The sequence below is a fragment of the Emys orbicularis genome, chromosome 10 (genome assembly GCF_028017835.1).
Source record: "Emys orbicularis isolate rEmyOrb1 chromosome 10, rEmyOrb1.hap1, whole genome shotgun sequence".
NCBI lineage: Eukaryota > Metazoa > Chordata > Testudines > Emydidae > Emys > Emys orbicularis.
Window position 1 is genome coordinate 77,269,444 of NC_088692.1, and position 18,043 is coordinate 77,287,486.

The window sequence follows — 18,043 nt, forward strand, 5'->3', positions numbered from 1 at the left end:
GCCCATTTAGCCCATTATGCCTCATCATTCCCCATTGGAAAAGACCACCCATTCTGTTCCATCTAAAGTGCTATCCTAGCCTAGGAAGGATGCTTCAGAAAACAGCGTATATCCCCCATAGTGCACTTCACTGGGTAATACTCCTTCACAAGAGAGACATCTTCCTGACCCCTGGTAGCAATCAGCTTTTATTTATCTTCCTAGGTACTTATATGGTCGCTATGGCTGTGATATCTCATCTGATGCCCTAAAGCATGAGGGTCCAGAGCTCTAGTCATTGTTACACTAGTTAGTGCAGACACAGATACAAGTGATCGATATGAAAATGTGGAATAACAGATAAGATCCTACCAATATGCCTCACAGCAGGCCCACCACAGAAAAGGTGATGTGGAGCCCATATGTCTGCTGGAAATATCCGAGTTCATTATCTGTAGCCCAGTCAAGTCTGTACACATGGGTAATGTGAACAACCTCATCAAGACACATCAGCAAGCAGTGCTTCCATGTGAGTTTGAAGTTCCCAGCTTTGATTTCTTCCATTTCCTTCCTTTTTGTTGTTAGACGTTATTTGATAAATTAACTACCTCTCGGGCAGGTGTGTAGGATCTGAACGCTTCCTGGCACGTCAGGGGCTGCTGTTTGATAACAATCACTGAGGGCACACAGCTCGCAGGTTATTTCCTAATCTAAAACAATCAATAGGATTATATGAAAATGAGCAAGGGGAGGGAGACAGGGATAGTGTTAATGAAAAGCTGCTGTATTACAATGGCCCACCAGTGGAAGCCTACGTGAAGTATGCTGGAATACCAAATGTATTAATTACAGGCAGGGCTGCTTGGCTGACTTTCCAAAGAAGCCAATGGGCCCGAACTCTTATAATACAAAAAAAGGTATGTTGCAGTTTACAGGGTGAGCAGGGGGAAGGGATGTCAGGAAAGAGGTGCAGCTTCTCATTTCAAATCGCATTGCCCTACAATAACCCAGGGTGCAACTTGCTCCCCTGGATGCCAGAGACCGACAGTGTGGCAGATCAAGTGTCTTCCGATCCAATAGGTAGGGCCCTACCACATTCACAGTCCTAGGATTTTAAAAATCGTAAATTTCATGATTTCAGCTATTTCAATCTGAAATGTCACGGGGTTGTAAGTGTAGGGGTCCTGACCCAAAAAGGAGTTGTGGGGGAGTCGAAAGGTTATTGTCGGGGGGGGGGGGGGGGTTGCGGTACTGCTACCCTTACTTCTGCACTGCTGCTGGCGGCGCTGACTTCAGAGCTGGGCAGTTGGAGAGTGCCAGCTACTGGCTGGGAGCCCAGCTCTGAAGGCAGAGCCACTGCCAGTATCAGTGCAGAAGTAAGGATGGCACGGCATGGTATTGCCACCCTTCTAGGCTGCTGCCTGCAGAGCTGGGCCCTCAGTCAGCAGCCGCCACTCTCCGGCCGTCCAGCTCTGAAGGCAGCAGTGCAGAAGTAAAAGTGGCATGGGATGGTATTGCCACCCTTACTTCCAGGCTGCTGCTGGCGGGGCACTGCCTTCAGAGCTGGGTGCCTGGCTAACTGCTGCCACTCTCTAGCTGCCCAGATCTGAAGGCTGTGCATAAGTAAGGGAGGCAATACCCTTTTGGGTCAGGACCTCCAATTTGAGAAACACTTGTCTCCCTTGTGAAATATGTATAGTATAGGGCAGTGCTTCTCAAAGCCGGTCTGCCACTTGTTCAGGGAAAGCCCCTGGCGGGCCGGGCCAGTTTGTTTACCTGCCGTGTCCGCAGGTTCGGCCGATCGCGGCTCCTACTGGCTTCGGTTCGCCGCTCCAGGCCAATGGGGCCTGCGGGAAGGGCGGCCAACACATCCCTCGTCCCGCGCCGCTTCCAGCAGCTCCCATTGGCCTGGAGCGGTGAACCGTGGCCAGTGGGAGCCACGATCAGCTGAACCTGCGGACGAGGCAGGTAAACAAACCAGTCTGGCCCGCCAGGGGCTTTCCCTGAACAAGTGGCGGACCTGCTTTGAGAAGCACTGGTATAGAGTAAAAGCACAGAAAAGACCAGATTTCACAGTCCATGACGCGTTTTTCATGGCTGTGAATTTGGTAGGGCCCTACCCATAAGGCAAGAGTGTATTACTCGCCTGTTGGGAAGGCACGTCAATGGAGAGTGATACATGGCCCTAAGGGGCCGGGGGGCTTTCCAGTGCTTCCAGCCATAGCTGGCCAACGTAGTGAGGGACCAGCTCAGAGCATATATTCAGATCAACTCACATGGCAAAGATACTGTGCCAGTATTTTTAAATAAGAAACTGCTCTTTGTGACAAATTCTGCACCAGCTACACGGCACAGCATTTCACGGTGAATTTAATTAAAGCTACTGGCAATTGTATAGCACTCATCGACCCAACATCTGAGCAATGAAGGGAAATGTCTCTATTTACAGAGATGTTCAGAGGATGGTAGGGGTCTGAATGCATTTAGCCACAGTGGAATCTGTCCAAAAAAGCAGAGTCAAAAAACGAGTCTCATGAAAAGTGCCATAGTGTCTTTAATGCCACTGAATGGTCAGGACCTTAGTTGTATGTCTCGGTCAAAAGATGGCACCTCCACCAGCAGCCCCTATCATCATGGTGATGCACTGGTTCAGTACAGGTCAAAGGATAGAGCTCTACCTACTAAATCACAAATAGCTTACCACAGCGCCCTGGATTTTCCTTGGGTGGGGAGATGCAGGGGAAGGTGTTTGTGCTCCCAGCATAACCTGGCTCACCCTTGGCTAGGATGTGGGAGCTGAGAAAATCACAGCTAAAAGTGGACCGGGGCAGGTGCCGCTATTAAGCTTTCTGTTTGCCATTAACAGCAGAAACAGGAGTGTTTGCCATTCGGGGTGGGGGATACAATTGTTCCCTTGCAGAAAGGTAAGAGGCAATAGAGGAACATGAGATGAATCATTGCTGACTCATCAAAAATGCTCAATGACACTGCAAATACCACCTTAGCATAGTAGAGGTGTCTCACAGAAATAACTTAGCATGCCTGCTGTACATATGCAACCCTTGCAAACATGAGCTGGAGGGAGGAGGAGAGAAGGGAGAGGGGAAGGGAGACCAGCCCCATCCATCCAGAGTGGAGGGAAGGTGAAAAATTGTAACGGGTTTTTTTTTTTCTCTCCTGAACTTGCTGCAAATAGTCACAATTCCCATCCCTTTTTTGGCCATGACAAATGTAAAGCTACTCGGAGAGTCTTGACTAAAACCTAATCGCTTTTACGGCAAATGAGGCATGAAACCTATTGTCAAAAAAACATGATGTCCGAAACATGTGTCGGCACTTCATCTTCCCAGCTGGGAGCTCCTGAAGGTCTGAGCTAACTACAGGGCACAGGGAGAGTCTGGAAAGGGACAGAGCTGCTACGTGGTTTTGTGCCACGCGAGGTGGGAATCATTGTGTTGGGGGTAATCATTGGCTACCCTAACAGGGTAACTATCCAGCTGATTTGTGCTGCTGATGGCAGAGGTGTGTTGGAGGGGGGGAGGATTCAATACCATGTATTTACAAGGCACTTGCTTTGTATAAATTCTGCCATTACATGGGACTTACCCTTATCTACTCTGCTACTGCATATGAATTACTCCACCGAATCTCCCAAAGCTCATGCTTTAGGGCATAAGCTGATCACACATACACAGTGCCAAATCTCAAGGCTCTTACTCAATTTTTCCTTAGTCCTTAATCAGGTATAACACACAGGGACTTCAGTTGAAGGCTTTTCTGAGGAAGGGCTGAGTAAAGCCTGAGTAAGGAACCCTGGAGTTAGTCTGGAAAGCTCACAGGGTAAACACTACCCCATTACACAGTACAATATCTTCTACAGATGGCCCATGTACCACACCAAACTATTGACTAGGGCCCAGGGATAGGCAACCTTTGGCATGCAGCCCGTCAGGGAAATCCGCTGGTGGGCCAGGATGGTTTGTTTACCTGCAGCATCCGCAGGTTCAGCCGACTGCAGCTCCCACTGGCCGCGGTTCGCTGTTCCAGGTCAATGGGGGCTGCGGGAAGCGGCGGCCAGCACATCCCTCGGCCCATGCTGCTTCCCACAGCCCCCATTGGCCTGGAATGGCGACCCAGGGCCGGTGTGAGCTGCGATCGGCCGAACCTGCAGACGCTGCAGGTAAACAAACTATCCTGACCCACCAGTGGATTTCCCTGATGGGCCGTGTGCCAAAGGTTGCTGATCCCTGGACTAGGCCCAGCATAGTTTCTTTCCACCTTTCTCTGAAGCACCACTCATTGGCTACCAAGGAGGCAGTACATTGGACGCAAAGGACCACCGGTCTAATCTGGTGTGACAAATCCCACATTCATATGGCAACCTTCCATCAGAAAACTTGCTTACTGGACTGCTATGGTTTGTTCTAATTTACTGAACACTGATTCTGACAGAGCTGGATCAAGTGCACAAAAACAGTCTATTCCCTCCCAGTCATCCCCTTCCGAGCAGTGGGGAAAGAAACAGCAGTGGGGAAAGAAAGAGACCGCTCGGAGAAGGGGAGGATTAAAAGACATGTATAGATATAAGTCCTGACAGGTGGAAATGTTTGCTGTCAGGGGCTGACATGCCAAGTCAATGCCAAGTACACCAGACACCCAGGGCAAAGGCAAATACGTGCAGGAGACAAACTGCAGGGACTTAAAAAATAAAAGAAATGGACAGAGACGTCTGTGAGGACTAGAAAATCTGACTTCACTAACTGGGACCTACAAGAGTTTCAGATGAGCCACTTAGTTAATTAAGTCTGGGATCGAACTATACCCAGTGCTGGATTAATTTCTCGTTTCATGGTTTGCCCTGTTACCCTGAGTACAGTGGTGAGGAGTGCTTTAGGAATGTGTATACAGGAGACGGACTGGATTAAGTTAGACAGACAGACAGATAGATTTCATTTATGTACCTCTTTGATGTGCCACTGCTGAGGGAACAAAACCCAAACCCAGTTGTATCTAACTCCTTTGGTACCAGTAGAGAGTCTCATCTGACCTTCATTACCCCAGAGCGACACTAAAGTCAAAGGAATCATACCAGAAACTCTGATGAAAGTTGGTGCAAGTGCAACCAGAGGCAAGCCCAGAATAAATAAGGGGCTTTGTACTGGAACATACAATGTAACAGTCTGGTAATGGGATTAGTTTGTAACTCACCAGTTGCTAACGAGTCTGTGCGGAGTGCTGTCATAATGGCTCTATGCTCCTTTCCAGCTCTTTGGAACAAATTAAGCAGACACAGCCCCTGAATAATCCATCCTGGGTTTTATGCAAGACCCAGAGCTAAAACATGACACTTTGGGATTGCTTAGCTACTCCAGACAGACCTCCAGAAAAGCAAGGGCTATTAAATGAAGGCTGCTAATCCTTTACCTTAACCCTGAGTCTTAGTCCAATGTTTCCAGTGACGTGGATGTAACCCCATGGTCACTGAATGGCCAGTCATATCAGGTACACAGTCCTGTATACATGTGAGTGTGCATACAGATGTGCATGGATGCATATATACAAATTTAGGACTTGATGGCGGAACCATCCCTCATGCAGTAGTCCCAAGGACTTCAATGACACTATGCATGTGAATAAGTGCCCACCATTGTGAGTACGGGCTGTTGCACAAACAGGTGTTTATTTCTCATTTGGGGTGTATTTATCTCTTTAAAGAGGGTGTAATAGTGTGTAGTTCTCACAGATCCTCTTCTGACATGTCACAAAATTGGATAGACTCATTTTGAATTTTTGTCTAGTTCTAGTGAAAATAAAAGGTCAGGAATAAATCCCTTGTCTTTAAAAACATGAAGATTAAAAAAAAATTGTCCGGGAACAAATTTGGAACATTCAGCTCAGGGTACAATGTCACCTTATTGGCAGCAAAAAGGTGTGTGTCAAAGAAAATGGGTTGTTTTCACCTAGGTTTGAATCCATCAGTTCCCAAAGATGCTTGAAAATTCTCCAGGGTCACAGGTGCAAACTGTTTCAGCAGAAATCACCAGGCAGTGCTGTTACACATATGTTTACAAGTTCTTTTGTAAGTGTGGAAGCAGCGCACAGTCTTTGGAGACATGCTGTGTTGTTGTTCCTTTTGTGATGTAGTTTCCTTTTGGGAAAGCTGTCACAAATAGCCGGAGAGTTTACTGCCTGCTTTGCTGTTGCTACCTCCAGTCATTTCTTGGGACAGAGTTGCTTCCTGGGAATTGGGCTCTGGAGTTGCTCCTGAGATTTCTGGAAGAGGGGTTTGGCTGGGTTCCATTTGTAACCATGCCTGCTCCAGGATTGGTGTATATAGAATAAATAAAAGAAGTTGTACTCAGACAATACCCACCCAGACTCTGCCTGGCTGATTTCTCCTCCAATGGGAAACCAATCTGCAAGGCCTCAAAATCTACTACCACTTGGCAAAAGGGACAAAAATATTTTGGGTAGTTTCACTCCACCCTACTTATATTCTCAGTAGCAGAGAGTATAACAGACCGCAGAATGCAACACACCTTTGTTGTAATCAAAAGACAATGACAGCATAGGTATTAACCCACCAAAACTTTACTCTCCTACAAGCCCAAAAGGATGCATCTACACTAGCAAATTTCATAGCTGCAATTTTCTGTTAGTGCAACTCCACTATTAATAGCAACACTGGAAACACTAGTTGAGGCAAGACTCCCGTGTTCTTACCACTCTCATCTAACCCTGCACTGAGTAAGACGGGAGTATAGGGGCAGTAAAAAACCCTGCACCCTGTCTTCACTGCAGCTTCCCCCATTGTTACTACTACTACTGAAGCTGCTCTGGTGGGAAATCATTCCTGAATACTTTGCTAGTGTATATCAGGCCTAGGAAGAGCTATTTTCCTGCCTGTATACAATGTGCATTCTGCACACTGCATTTTTACACTGCTTAAGTAGAGTTCCTACTCATATGCTGGAGTGCATGAGGCAGTTCTCTCAACTAAAGTCACAGCAACTCTGCAGTTGAATTTTGATGTACTGAACTGAAATCACTACATTGCACAACCATTTCCATTTGAGCATTTATAAAGAACTTTATATGTTATCAAACTTCCTGTTTCATGTGTTCCTGCTCCACATTCCCACAACAAGCTCTTCCAATGGCATATCACTGGGTGGAATTCAAAATTCAGTGACTTACCTGATTTGCAAACACATGTTTAGCAAACAATTCCAGTTGTTCTGCCCACCCAAGCCCAAAGATACTTCCTGTGAGTACTTGCAGGTGTCACTCTGCCTAACACTCTCAGCCATCATCACTGGATGATGGTGACATACTAATTAATGCCAGGCAAATTTCAAAGGGACTACTGGTTCCACTTGGGTAGACACCTAACAGTTCATGTCCTTATCTACATGGATTTAGATTTCTGTGTTATGGGAATCTTGCAAGATCAGTTGAAATTTTCAGTACAACTTGTTTTAAACTCACGGACTCATAGACTTTAAGGCCAGAAGGGCCCATCATGATCATCTAGTCTGACCCCCCTGCACATGGCTAAATAAGAAATAACTGTGTGTGAATAAGTTTTCTTCCTATTATTTTGGTACACCCAGTTTCATTTTCATCCAAGACTGTAAAGGGCTGAGGTGAATGAACATCACAGTAAAACCAAGCAAATAAAATAACAGAATTTTAAATCTTTTCATCTCAAAAAGATTCCACTTAGTTGTAGGCAAAAAGGCCAGGATCAGTTCTGGCCTAATCAGTTCCACCTGGCTTTATTTCATTGCCCAGCTTCAGTAGGTGTTTGGATTTTTTTCCTCCCCATTTGAGACGTTATTGTAACTCAAAGGCTTATGCAGCTCCAGTTCCAAAGTCAGGGTTTGATTTATGCCTGGAATCTGTCTGTCTGGCCAGGCTTGAGCGGTTCTCTCTAATGACACGCTGATTGCTTGTCGGAGGGCTGTTCGCGGCACAGTCAGTGTTTGGGATACACAGTAATTGCTTCATGTTCACATGTACAAGTGAGCATGACTAATCCAAAGGAGCATCTCTATTTTTTAGACTTTTTCATTCCTCCCTCCATAAACATTAAAAATGATGAACAAGGTTGTAAATACGGTCTCCAGCATGGAGAACAGGTGGTACTAATGGCTGTTAAGTATCCCTGAAGGAGAAGACTGGAAATCCACTATAAATTACTGGGGTATTTCTGCTATACAACTTGCCTTTTTCACTGGTGAGAGTGAAAGAATCAGTTGATGAAAGACCCGTAGGGGGAGCGTTGACTCGTATCAGTCACTGGGTTTTCTTTTTCCATCACTTTTTGAAAAACATTAGTTTGATGCATGCACATGTCACTGGCAAGTGAGAACGGTGATGCTGCATAGAAATCTCCGTATCTCCTCAGACACCTGAGTTTATGTTCTTTATACTCTGACATACATCCAAGTCAAACTCTCCTCTCACTTACACTGAAGCAACCCCACTGACATCGAGTGCAATGGAATTGCACCCAGGATACTCAGAGCAGAATTTAGCACTTTAAAAAGATAAGCTTCTCCAAAATAATCAGTAGGGTCAAGGTTTCACTGTGTGGGTCACAGACCCAAAAGCTGACTCTCTAAGTGTGTCCAATTCTTTGAGGTGTGGAGCACCATCAATAGGAGTTGTGGGCACTTTGCCCCTTCCAGAATCAAGCCTAGAATTTCTAATGCTTGCTGACAAGCTCCTTTCTGAATTTGCAGTACTCAGTCCCTTCCCTGCAGTTCTCAGAGAATTATTTCCTTGTGGGAGACTCTTCAGGGAGCCTTTTATTGGTGATGGAAACAGATTCTGATGGGGAGAGTGTCCCCTCCTCGAACAGCTAGGAAGAGGATATGTGAGACCCACCCCACCCACCCCAGACAGAGAATCCTTCGGGACGATGCACTCCGATGAATGGAACAGAAGGGAAAGTGAGTGGAAAGTCTGAGAGGACCATCTCCTTCTCTACCTGATTTACCCAGTCGGAAGGGTGCAGGTCAGGGCAGCACTGCTAACCTCATGGACTGCTGCCTCCACCATGGGTTTCTTTAGGAATTAGTTGTCTTCTCATTGATAACGAGCATCTCAGCCTGTGGTTGAGGCTGGTGCTGTAAACGTGGAACCAAGACTATTCCCTGCCAACGCCCCTCCTGAGGAGGACCCTCTAGTAATGCTCTCACTCTGACCTTTGTGCCCAACGGTCTGCAATCTCCTCCTCCGGATCCAGCAGGGCTGCTGCCTGAGCCATCAGCTTCTTGCTGCAGGGCAAGGATTTGAGCTGCAGGATGAGGAGTCCCAGGCAGAACTTGGCTCCCATTTCCTCCAGCTCTTGCGTTCCAAACTGCAGGCCCTGTCGGTGAAAAACAGAAACCTAGAGTGATGAGTCTGGACTCACCCAGCTCGGGGTAGGAGGAAGAGTTACCATCTCATATAGGCTACCGCTCTCTGGAGTATTCCTCCGGGTAGGAAAGTCTAGAGGCAGGACAATGAAAGGAACCAGACAACACCCCAAAATGTTGAACCCACATGCTCACTCCATTGGTCAAAGATTGCAAACACCTATTTTTACTTTGCACGTGCTCCATATAGGTCTTTTAGTCTGCAGCGAGATTTACAGTCATTAACAGGGTCCCCTGGCCTCTATTTTACAGATGGGGAAACTGAGGCAGAGAGTTCAAAGGACTTGACTATGGCTGCAGAGTGAGTCACTGTAAGAGCAAGTATCAGACTCCATGAGTTCCTGGCTCCACGCCCAGCCCTGCACTCAGAACATCAGACCACACTTCCTCTCTGTTAAAGCAAGAGTCGTCTCCTTGAGCCACGGGAAGGCAAATGGGCTGTGCCACTGTAAGCTGTCAGCAGTGGCAGAGATGAAAAGGAAGGAGGGGGAAAAGATCTTTAACAAGTTATGAATAGTTTACAAAAATCAATAACAAAGTAATTACAGAATAACAAACACCTCCTGAGGAGCTTCCCCTTCTACTAAACACTGGTGTCTCCCTGGCAGAGGCGGGCTGAGGTTGCAAACTGTGGAGCTGGATTTTCAACACCCCAAAATTCAGGGGAGTCCTGCCTGTTATGAAATATGGGGATGTGGCTCCTGGTTTGGATGGCAAACCACTGCAAAGTCTGGGAGGCTCTGGATCTGATTTGGTAAGCAGTGCAGATCAGGGTTTGGGTCAGACCCATCTCTAATCTGGTACCCTGTCAAGTCTCTCTGACTTTGAATAAGGTGGAACGGCTCCTCTTGGCCAACCCTAGCTGATGGTCCAGAATCAAAGGAGTCCTGGTCAAGCTTGCATATAGATGCCAATTCATAAAGGTTTTCCATGGTGCATCTCTGATGCTTAGTGAGGCACATTCTGAAGTACCTGGCTGAATCAGGGCCTAAATAGGGTCCCATGGATTCAAAGACTTTAAGGCCAGAAAGACCCATCGTGATTATTTAGTCTGACCTAATGCATATCTTAGGCCACAGAACCTCACCCACCCACTCCTGTAATAGGCCCATAACCTCTGGCTGAATTACTGAAGTTCTCAAATCTTGACTTCAAGATTTCAAGTTACAGAGAATCCACCATTTATTTTAGTTCAAACCAGCAAGAGACCTGTACCCAATGCTGCAGAGTAAAGGGACCCCCCCCCCAGGTCTGTCAATCTGATCTGGGGGGAAATTCCTTCCCCACCCCAAATAAAGCGATCAGTTAGATGCTGAGCAGGTGGGCGAGACCTGCCAGACAGACACCTGGGAAAGAATTCTCTGTAGTAACTCAGAGCCGTGGCCAGCACATCCCTCGGCCTGCACTGCTTCCCACAGCTCCCATTGGCCTGGGACGGCGAACCGCGGCCAGTGGGAGCTGCAATCGGCTGAAACTGCGGACGCGGCAAGTAAACAAACCGGCCTGGCCCACCAGGGGCTTTCCCTGACGGGCCGCGTGCCAAAGGTTACGGATCCCTGCCATATGCCATTGTCGGCAATGTCATCATTCCATCCCTCCATAAACTTATCAAGCTCAGTCTTAAAACAAGTTAGACTTTTTTGTCCCCACTACTCTCCTTGGAAAGCCAATGATCCAGATAGAACCAGAATTGTCTCATATTAACCCTGAACTGAACCATTCAGATGACTCTCCCCTTCCCCACACCGTGTATTTTTCATTTTAAATGGCATCTTTGTGCTTACAGCTCTCAGGGAGGCTGTCACGAGCTTCCCAATCCAACCAGAAGCAGGAAAGGCCAAAAAGCCTCACAAGAAAGCCAGTTCCGGTGACATTTCCATTGCAGCTTTATGGGTCTAAATGGACTGTAATGCTTGAATACAGTATGCAAACCTTTAGGTGCTGATCCCAGAAGAAACCAGACTCTGAACCATTTCTAGATATTTTGTTTGTTTGTTTCCCTCAAAAAATGTGCAACAACTAAAATGAAACAAACCCAGGGGCCCGATTCTCCTGCTGCATGTAATTCTTAATGAAACCAATGGGAGTTCCATGTACACTGTGTAAGGGCTGGACAGAATCAAGCCCAGATATACAAGAGTGAGAAAGTGTCTGTAAACTCCCCCGCAACTTTGGCATTTATTGACCCCATCCAAAACATTCCCTGATGCCATCACCGGGAGGGGGGGGGGCAGAATCAATCACTGAATATTTGCTGTCTCTGCCAGTATCAACCCTATGGGTCTCCTTAGCACAAAACCTCTCTGTAGTCCCCCCTCTGATATGAGCTACCAAAGATCGTTTCCTTAGTAACGGTCAAAAGCCCCCACTTACATTCCCGGGAACAGCTGTGTGAATGGTGTGAGCTCCATTCCAATACAGCCTTTATTTCTGGGCTTGGATGTTTACTACGTATTATTACTGAACGTCTTAGGGGTAACAGAGCCGCGAAAGTTCCATTAATCCATTAGGAGGCGGCAGAGCTCTGATCTCATGGGCTTTCTCCCTGTGTAGAATCTGTCAGATTTGTAAAGCACTTCAGGACCCTGGGGGACTGAGGAGCCCTCTGTAAGTGCGAGCTGTGATTATTTCTGAACTAAGAGTGCCTGCTAGATGGAAGTAAGGAGAGATTTCTCACATAAACTACTGTACTTCTTGAAAACACTTTTGCCAAGTTTGTCAGGCCCACAAGGCCAGTCAGGACTACGAGAAAACCACCACTTATGGTCTGGCAGGTACAGTATGTGCAAATGTCACTTGGGATTAAAGCTGCCCTGGCAAATGCAGCTTTTCATGGTAAATACGTTGAAATTCTTGCTCCTTCCCCGGCTTCTGAGACAAAGCTACAAATTTGCAATTATTATCATCATCAACAATAAAATAAAGTAATACAGCACTCAAAAATACACCAGGCACAAGAGACAAAGAAAAAGAAAAAATACCTGCCCGATCGAAATAAAGCGGTAATGTAACATGCAAAGACAGAGCAGCCTACGCATTAACTGGGAGTCTGACAAGCTGGGTTCCACTCCCCATCCTCCCAGTAACCTGCTATAAAACCTTGGGCAAATCTCTTGGACAGTAAACTCTTCAGGGTAGGGACTAAACGTGTGGGTATAATGAGCTATGGCAGGGATCGGCAACCTTTGGCACACGGCCTGTCAGGGAACTCCGCTGGCGGGCCGGGACGATTTGTTGACCTGTAGCATCCGCAGGTTTGGCCGATCGCGGCTCCCACTGGCCACGGTTCGCCGTTCCAGGCCATTGGGGCTGCGGGAAGCAGTGGCCAGCCCATCCCTCGGCCTGCGCCGCTTCCCGCAGCCCCCATTGGCCTGGAACGGCGAACCGTGGCCAGTGGGAGCTGCGATGGGCCAAACCTGCGGATGCTGCAGGTCAACAAATCGTCCCGGCCCGCCAGCGGAGTTCCCTGACAGGCCGCGTGCCAAAGGTTGCCGATCCCTGAGCTATAGCAATACAAATCATTAATAATAGTAAGAAACCAAAGAGATAAGACACAGGAAACAAGGGTTATAAACACAAGGCAGTGATAGTGCTTGGTGCCTCTGAACAAGTTTTTAAATGTATTATTTATTTTATTCTAAAATAATTTTTTGGCAGTTTTTGGTTATGTCCAAGTAAAGAGGATGGAGGTGCCTGGCTCAAGCAGAGAGAGCAGAAGCAGAAATCTGCCATTTATACAATGACAAGGGCTTCTCTCAGGTGCAGAATACACAGAGAACATCTTGAGGCTTCCTCTGGGGTGTATCGCAAGGCCCTGCTTCCAAGATCAAGGCAACACACTAAATACTTATCAATCCCAGAGATGCCAAGCAGCGACTGTGCTAAAGCTCTGCCTGTGGCTTTATGATTCCCCAGAGTTTTATTCAGGATATGAAGAGGCCTTAAGAAACTATGAGCAGAGAAATAATAATAATAAAACCGTAATATACCTGAGAAACATCAGGCTGTAATTGCTCATGCACTGAAGTTAGCTGCCGTACCATAGTCCCATATTGCTTTGATATCAGACAGCTCAGGAGTAACAGCTGGAAATCTCAGCTAGAGGATTACTTGTTAACACACTTTATTCACTTCAAACACAGAGAGACTTTTATTTTTTAACTCAGCTAGATCACATAATTCTCTCTCTCACTCTCCCCTCCCTCCCTTTCAGCAGTGGGTGCGGTTGGAAGGGGTGTGCCATGACTACAGTAGGAAGTAGAGGTGTTGACAGAACTGAGATATAAAACTAATGTCCTTGATGGCTCCTGCCAGCAGTGCCAGGAACTGCTGATGTAGATCTCTGCATCCATACACATACCTGCTGTATGAAATGCAGAATTCAATAGTGCCAATCTGTGCCTGGGTCTAGTAAGTGGCTGGTAGGAGACACTGGCCATACTGCACTGAAGTGCGCTGGCTGAGGACCCAGTGACAGAATGTGGACTGGTTACCACAGCATTACAGGTCAGTGAACTAGGCAACCATGTCTCGCTGCATTTTTGTTCAAGGTGTCCTTCAGGCTGGGTCTTCCAAGACCTTACCTTTCTAGTACACAGCACTGAGCCTCCTCAAACTTCCTAGGTTCACACGGTCCCTTGCCAGCGTGCTGCCTTCTGCAGATATCCCGTTATGGGATGACAGGGGAGCTGTCTCTTGGCCACTGTGGGGCAGAGGGGAGCTGCACATGTTTTGCCAACCACAGACACCTGTGATTCCTTGACTCTCTCTTCCAAATTCTCATATCACTGTAGAAAGCTGCACTGAGGCCCCATCTGAGATTCCATTTCAAGCTTTGGGCCACTTTTCTTATATAAGAACACACAAAATCTAGAAATCTATGCAGTTGACCAGAGGTAGAGGAGGTCTTAGCTATCATGAGAGGCTGAAAAGCTTAGTCGTGTCTCTATGGACCAGTTCAGCCCCTGCTGAAACTGTGAGCTGGAGTGTCAGTTAGTGCTTGAAGTCAGGGTGGGCTTTCTGAGGCAGACATGTGTCCAGTAGGAATTGGACTGGGAGCCAGCAACACGTACTGTCTCACAATGAGAGGGGAATTTGGGGCAGGAAGACAGTAATTACTTGAGCCGCAATCTGGCCAGGACACGACTATGATAACAGGTATCTCCAAACCAGAGCTGGTCGAGTAATTCATGGTGAACAATGCTTGTTAATATTCAGCATTGCTGTATCCACAGATAAATGTTTCCGTCATTAGACAAACTGCCCTCACAATGCTTCGCAGGATTAATGATATAGCTATGGTGCTGGAGGCAAAAAGGCAGCATTAAACACTCCCACAGCTGCAAGCAACATGGCTTCGCCATGTTCACCTGACGACACAGAGGATTGCGGGACCTTGTGAGTTAAACTGGAGATGACTTAGCATAGGAAAACTAAAGATGCAGCAAAATTAAAAGCCAAAAGACATACATACCCATAGGTAGACTGGAGATTTTAGGGAAAATGACTGCTCCCTGTGTTGAAAAAAGGGACCTTCGGTGGGCAAGAATGCCATGACGGTGTTCTCTCCTACTATCCGCCACTGCTTCAACCCTTGGGGCAACAGCTTTCAGCTATAAACTTACCTGCAGTCAATACACACACACACACACACACACACACACACACACACAGTATTCTCTGCATCTCAATGGCTTTACACATGCACAGTGGTTATGCCCTGAGGCTGGGTATAAATAAATTGACAGTCTGGTTTCCCACTAATTCCATCAGTGAGCTCTCAGTCAGAATACTAATAGAAACCATCTGAAGGCTGCAGTGGATAAGCCAGAGAGCTGAATGAAACATTCAATGTCTGATGTCTCCTGCCTTAATGTTAGCCTGGACTATGCCTGAACACTGCTGTCTCTCTGCACACACATACCCCCAGCCCAAATGAAAACACACAGGCACACACCTGTAGGAACCTGGTGCTTATAGACTGGGTGGTAGTGAGGAGAAAGCTACGCTTTCTCATGTGCCACAGTCCCTGACATAGCTACAATAGTGTATTTAATAGCAGGGACAGCATGCAAAATGGAAGACATTACAGATAAAGCAATGAGTTTGGGCCAAAGGACTTCAATGATAAATATGTAGATTAAGTGAGCAGGAAGAGGCAATTACACAGGGAAAAGGTGTGCAAGAGAAGATCAAAGGAATTTCTAGAATGAAAGATGAGAGGAGAATGGGGGGGCAGACAGAAGAGAGGAGGATGAGAGATATGGAAGAGAAGACTGGAAGCTGCTGGGGCCAGTGGTGATCGATACAGAGGAATGGAAGCAAGGAGAAAACTCATGGAACCTATCTGCCTTGCCTATTGTTATAGGAGTTTGCCACTGTTGTCTTGGACATTGGCCACAAAGTGAGGTAACATCACTGCCTGTCTCTGTAGGATTGAACCTTATGGTCGTTACTCAGGCAAAGTTTCTACAAAGTCAATGGGAGTACTGCCTCCGTCACGGCTGAGCAAGGACGTCAGGATTTGGCCAGTAGCTATAGATACATAAAGAGACAGAGACAGACATGAAGGGCATCAGGGGGGTGCTTTTGTTCTGAGTAATTTTTCTGTGATGAAATGAATGCTTCCCTAGTTAAACACGTGTATTTTACAGCCAGGATTGTTCAGGAAGTGGAGAGAGGAAGGCAAACAAGGAGGGACAACCCCTTCCCCTTGGACCCACTAGGGGGAGCTGTCTTCTAAATCTGTTCAGCGGCACACTGGGAATTCAGTAGGGGAAAATATTCTAGCCAAACATTCAAGCAAGTTGAATTTTGAATTCTCCAGACTTATTGTGGGGAAAAGGCTAAACTAAGATTGCCTGGTGTCACTTCCTCCTCCACTCCTCTACACCCACTGGCTATTTGCCCCGTTTTCTCATCCCCACAATCTCCCCACAGCAGCCTTGCTCCCGGAGCCTTCCATGCTCCTCTCCAACCTTCCCTCTTTCCCCAAATTTTCCTCTCCCTATTCCCCTTTCTCTCCTCCTCCCTCAATATCCTTCACCTTTCCTTCCTTCACCTACTCCCAGGTAGCACCCTGCCCCTGCTGCCCTGATACATGAGAACAAACTAGTGAATGACACAGAACCAATATTTCCTTCTCCAACTGTAACTGACCACATTGCTTGGATGGTTCACTCCCTCTTCCTCTGTCTGTTCCTTGTCCTTAGGCTATAAACTCTTCAGGAGAGGGATGTAGGTCCTGATTCACCATTGCCCTACATCTTGTGCCATCATTTGTATCTCCTTGCGATGGGTATAAAATGCTACTATTCTGAGCCAGTAGCATTTTACACCCACTTGTCACTACTGTAAATGACTGCACCTGGTGCAGGGCAATGGAAACCCAGGCTCTACAAGGGCCCTTCCTGATAAGGGCCAGGAAGGAGTAGGTTTCTATATGGGGAAGATTCCCAAAATGTAGATCTTTTGAAATGCTCACTAAGGAGAGGAAAGACCGAGAAGAATAGAGAGGTAGAAATGCTCCCCCTGGAAGGGACAGTCTTTAGAGTTGGGATGGTACCACTCCCTGGGAGCTCTCACCTTCCAGCAGAGGTAAGCACTGCATTGGGTCGCTTTCCCATTCATTTAAATACCATGTATCATGCCAATGAACTGTTTTTAGGATGTGTGTTTTGGTCAATCAACTGCTTTGGATAGCACCTGTACTAACACTAACATATTATGTTAGTGTTAGTCCACACACACACTGAACAGTCCTTCACCCCCTCTCACTTTGTCTCTCCCATAAGCAGCTGTTCTGTTTCCTAAGTAGTGGGACGGGTTGAATGGGTGCTATGCCAGGCCAGAACTGAGTACTCTGTAGGAGTTTGCATTGTTTCAATCTGACAGAGCCTGGAGCTGCATCAAGCTCCTATTTGATTCTGTCTGCCACAGACATTTCCAGCAGAAGGAAGTTTCCTCTGTACACGTTGGCTGGTTAACTTTGTGGTACTATTTGCGCATGAAGACCTCCTATTACTGAGCAGTCTGTTTCTCCGTGTGCTCAGAAAGAGGGGAGGTAAACAGTGTTTCTACCCTTTATAGTGAGACTTGGAGGGGAGGACTCCAAAAATTAAAGTGAACAAATAGTTGGACATGTCCAATACGTTCTTAAAGAAAAGACCCTGCCAACTCAGGACCCCTGTGCTTCTCAGGTTCATATACGTCAGCCTATCTATCTAGTTACTTCTGCGGCCCCTGTCGCTGTAGTCAGTGAACGCCTCACAAACACTAATGAATTTATCCTCACGCTAAGGCAGAGAAGTATTCTCATTTTACAGATGGGAACTGAGACGCAGCAGGGAAGTCTATGACAGAGCCTGGCACTGAATTCAGGTCTCCTACATTCCAGCCCAGTGCCTTATCCAAAAGACCATCCTTCCTCCCTATGGGTCCCGTATAAGTACGAGGCAAACTAGTATTACCCCTGCATGTGGAGACTGGGAAACTCACAGGTATTCATATGGGCCCCATTCCAGCGCCGTATTATTGCCTAGGCCGACAAGGCCTTGGCCTAGGGTGGCAAATTTGCAGGGGCGGAAGCTCCCCTCCGCGCCCCGCCCCCCTGCTCCAGCTCACCTCCGCCTCCTCTGCAA

General features: G+C 47.0%; 1 protein-coding gene across 1 annotated transcript in view; it reads right to left on the minus strand.

The window, feature by feature from the left end:
• The window catches only part of AGBL1 (AGBL carboxypeptidase 1), a 362,219-nt gene that overhangs the window by 98,737 nt on the left and 245,439 nt on the right, over nucleotides 1-18,043 (minus strand). The window contains exon 21 of the mRNA XM_065412235.1: nucleotides 9,192-9,355. Within this exon, the coding sequence (XP_065268307.1) occupies nucleotides 9,192-9,355 (164 nt within the window). The remainder of the gene's footprint in view (nucleotides 1-9,191; nucleotides 9,356-18,043) is intronic.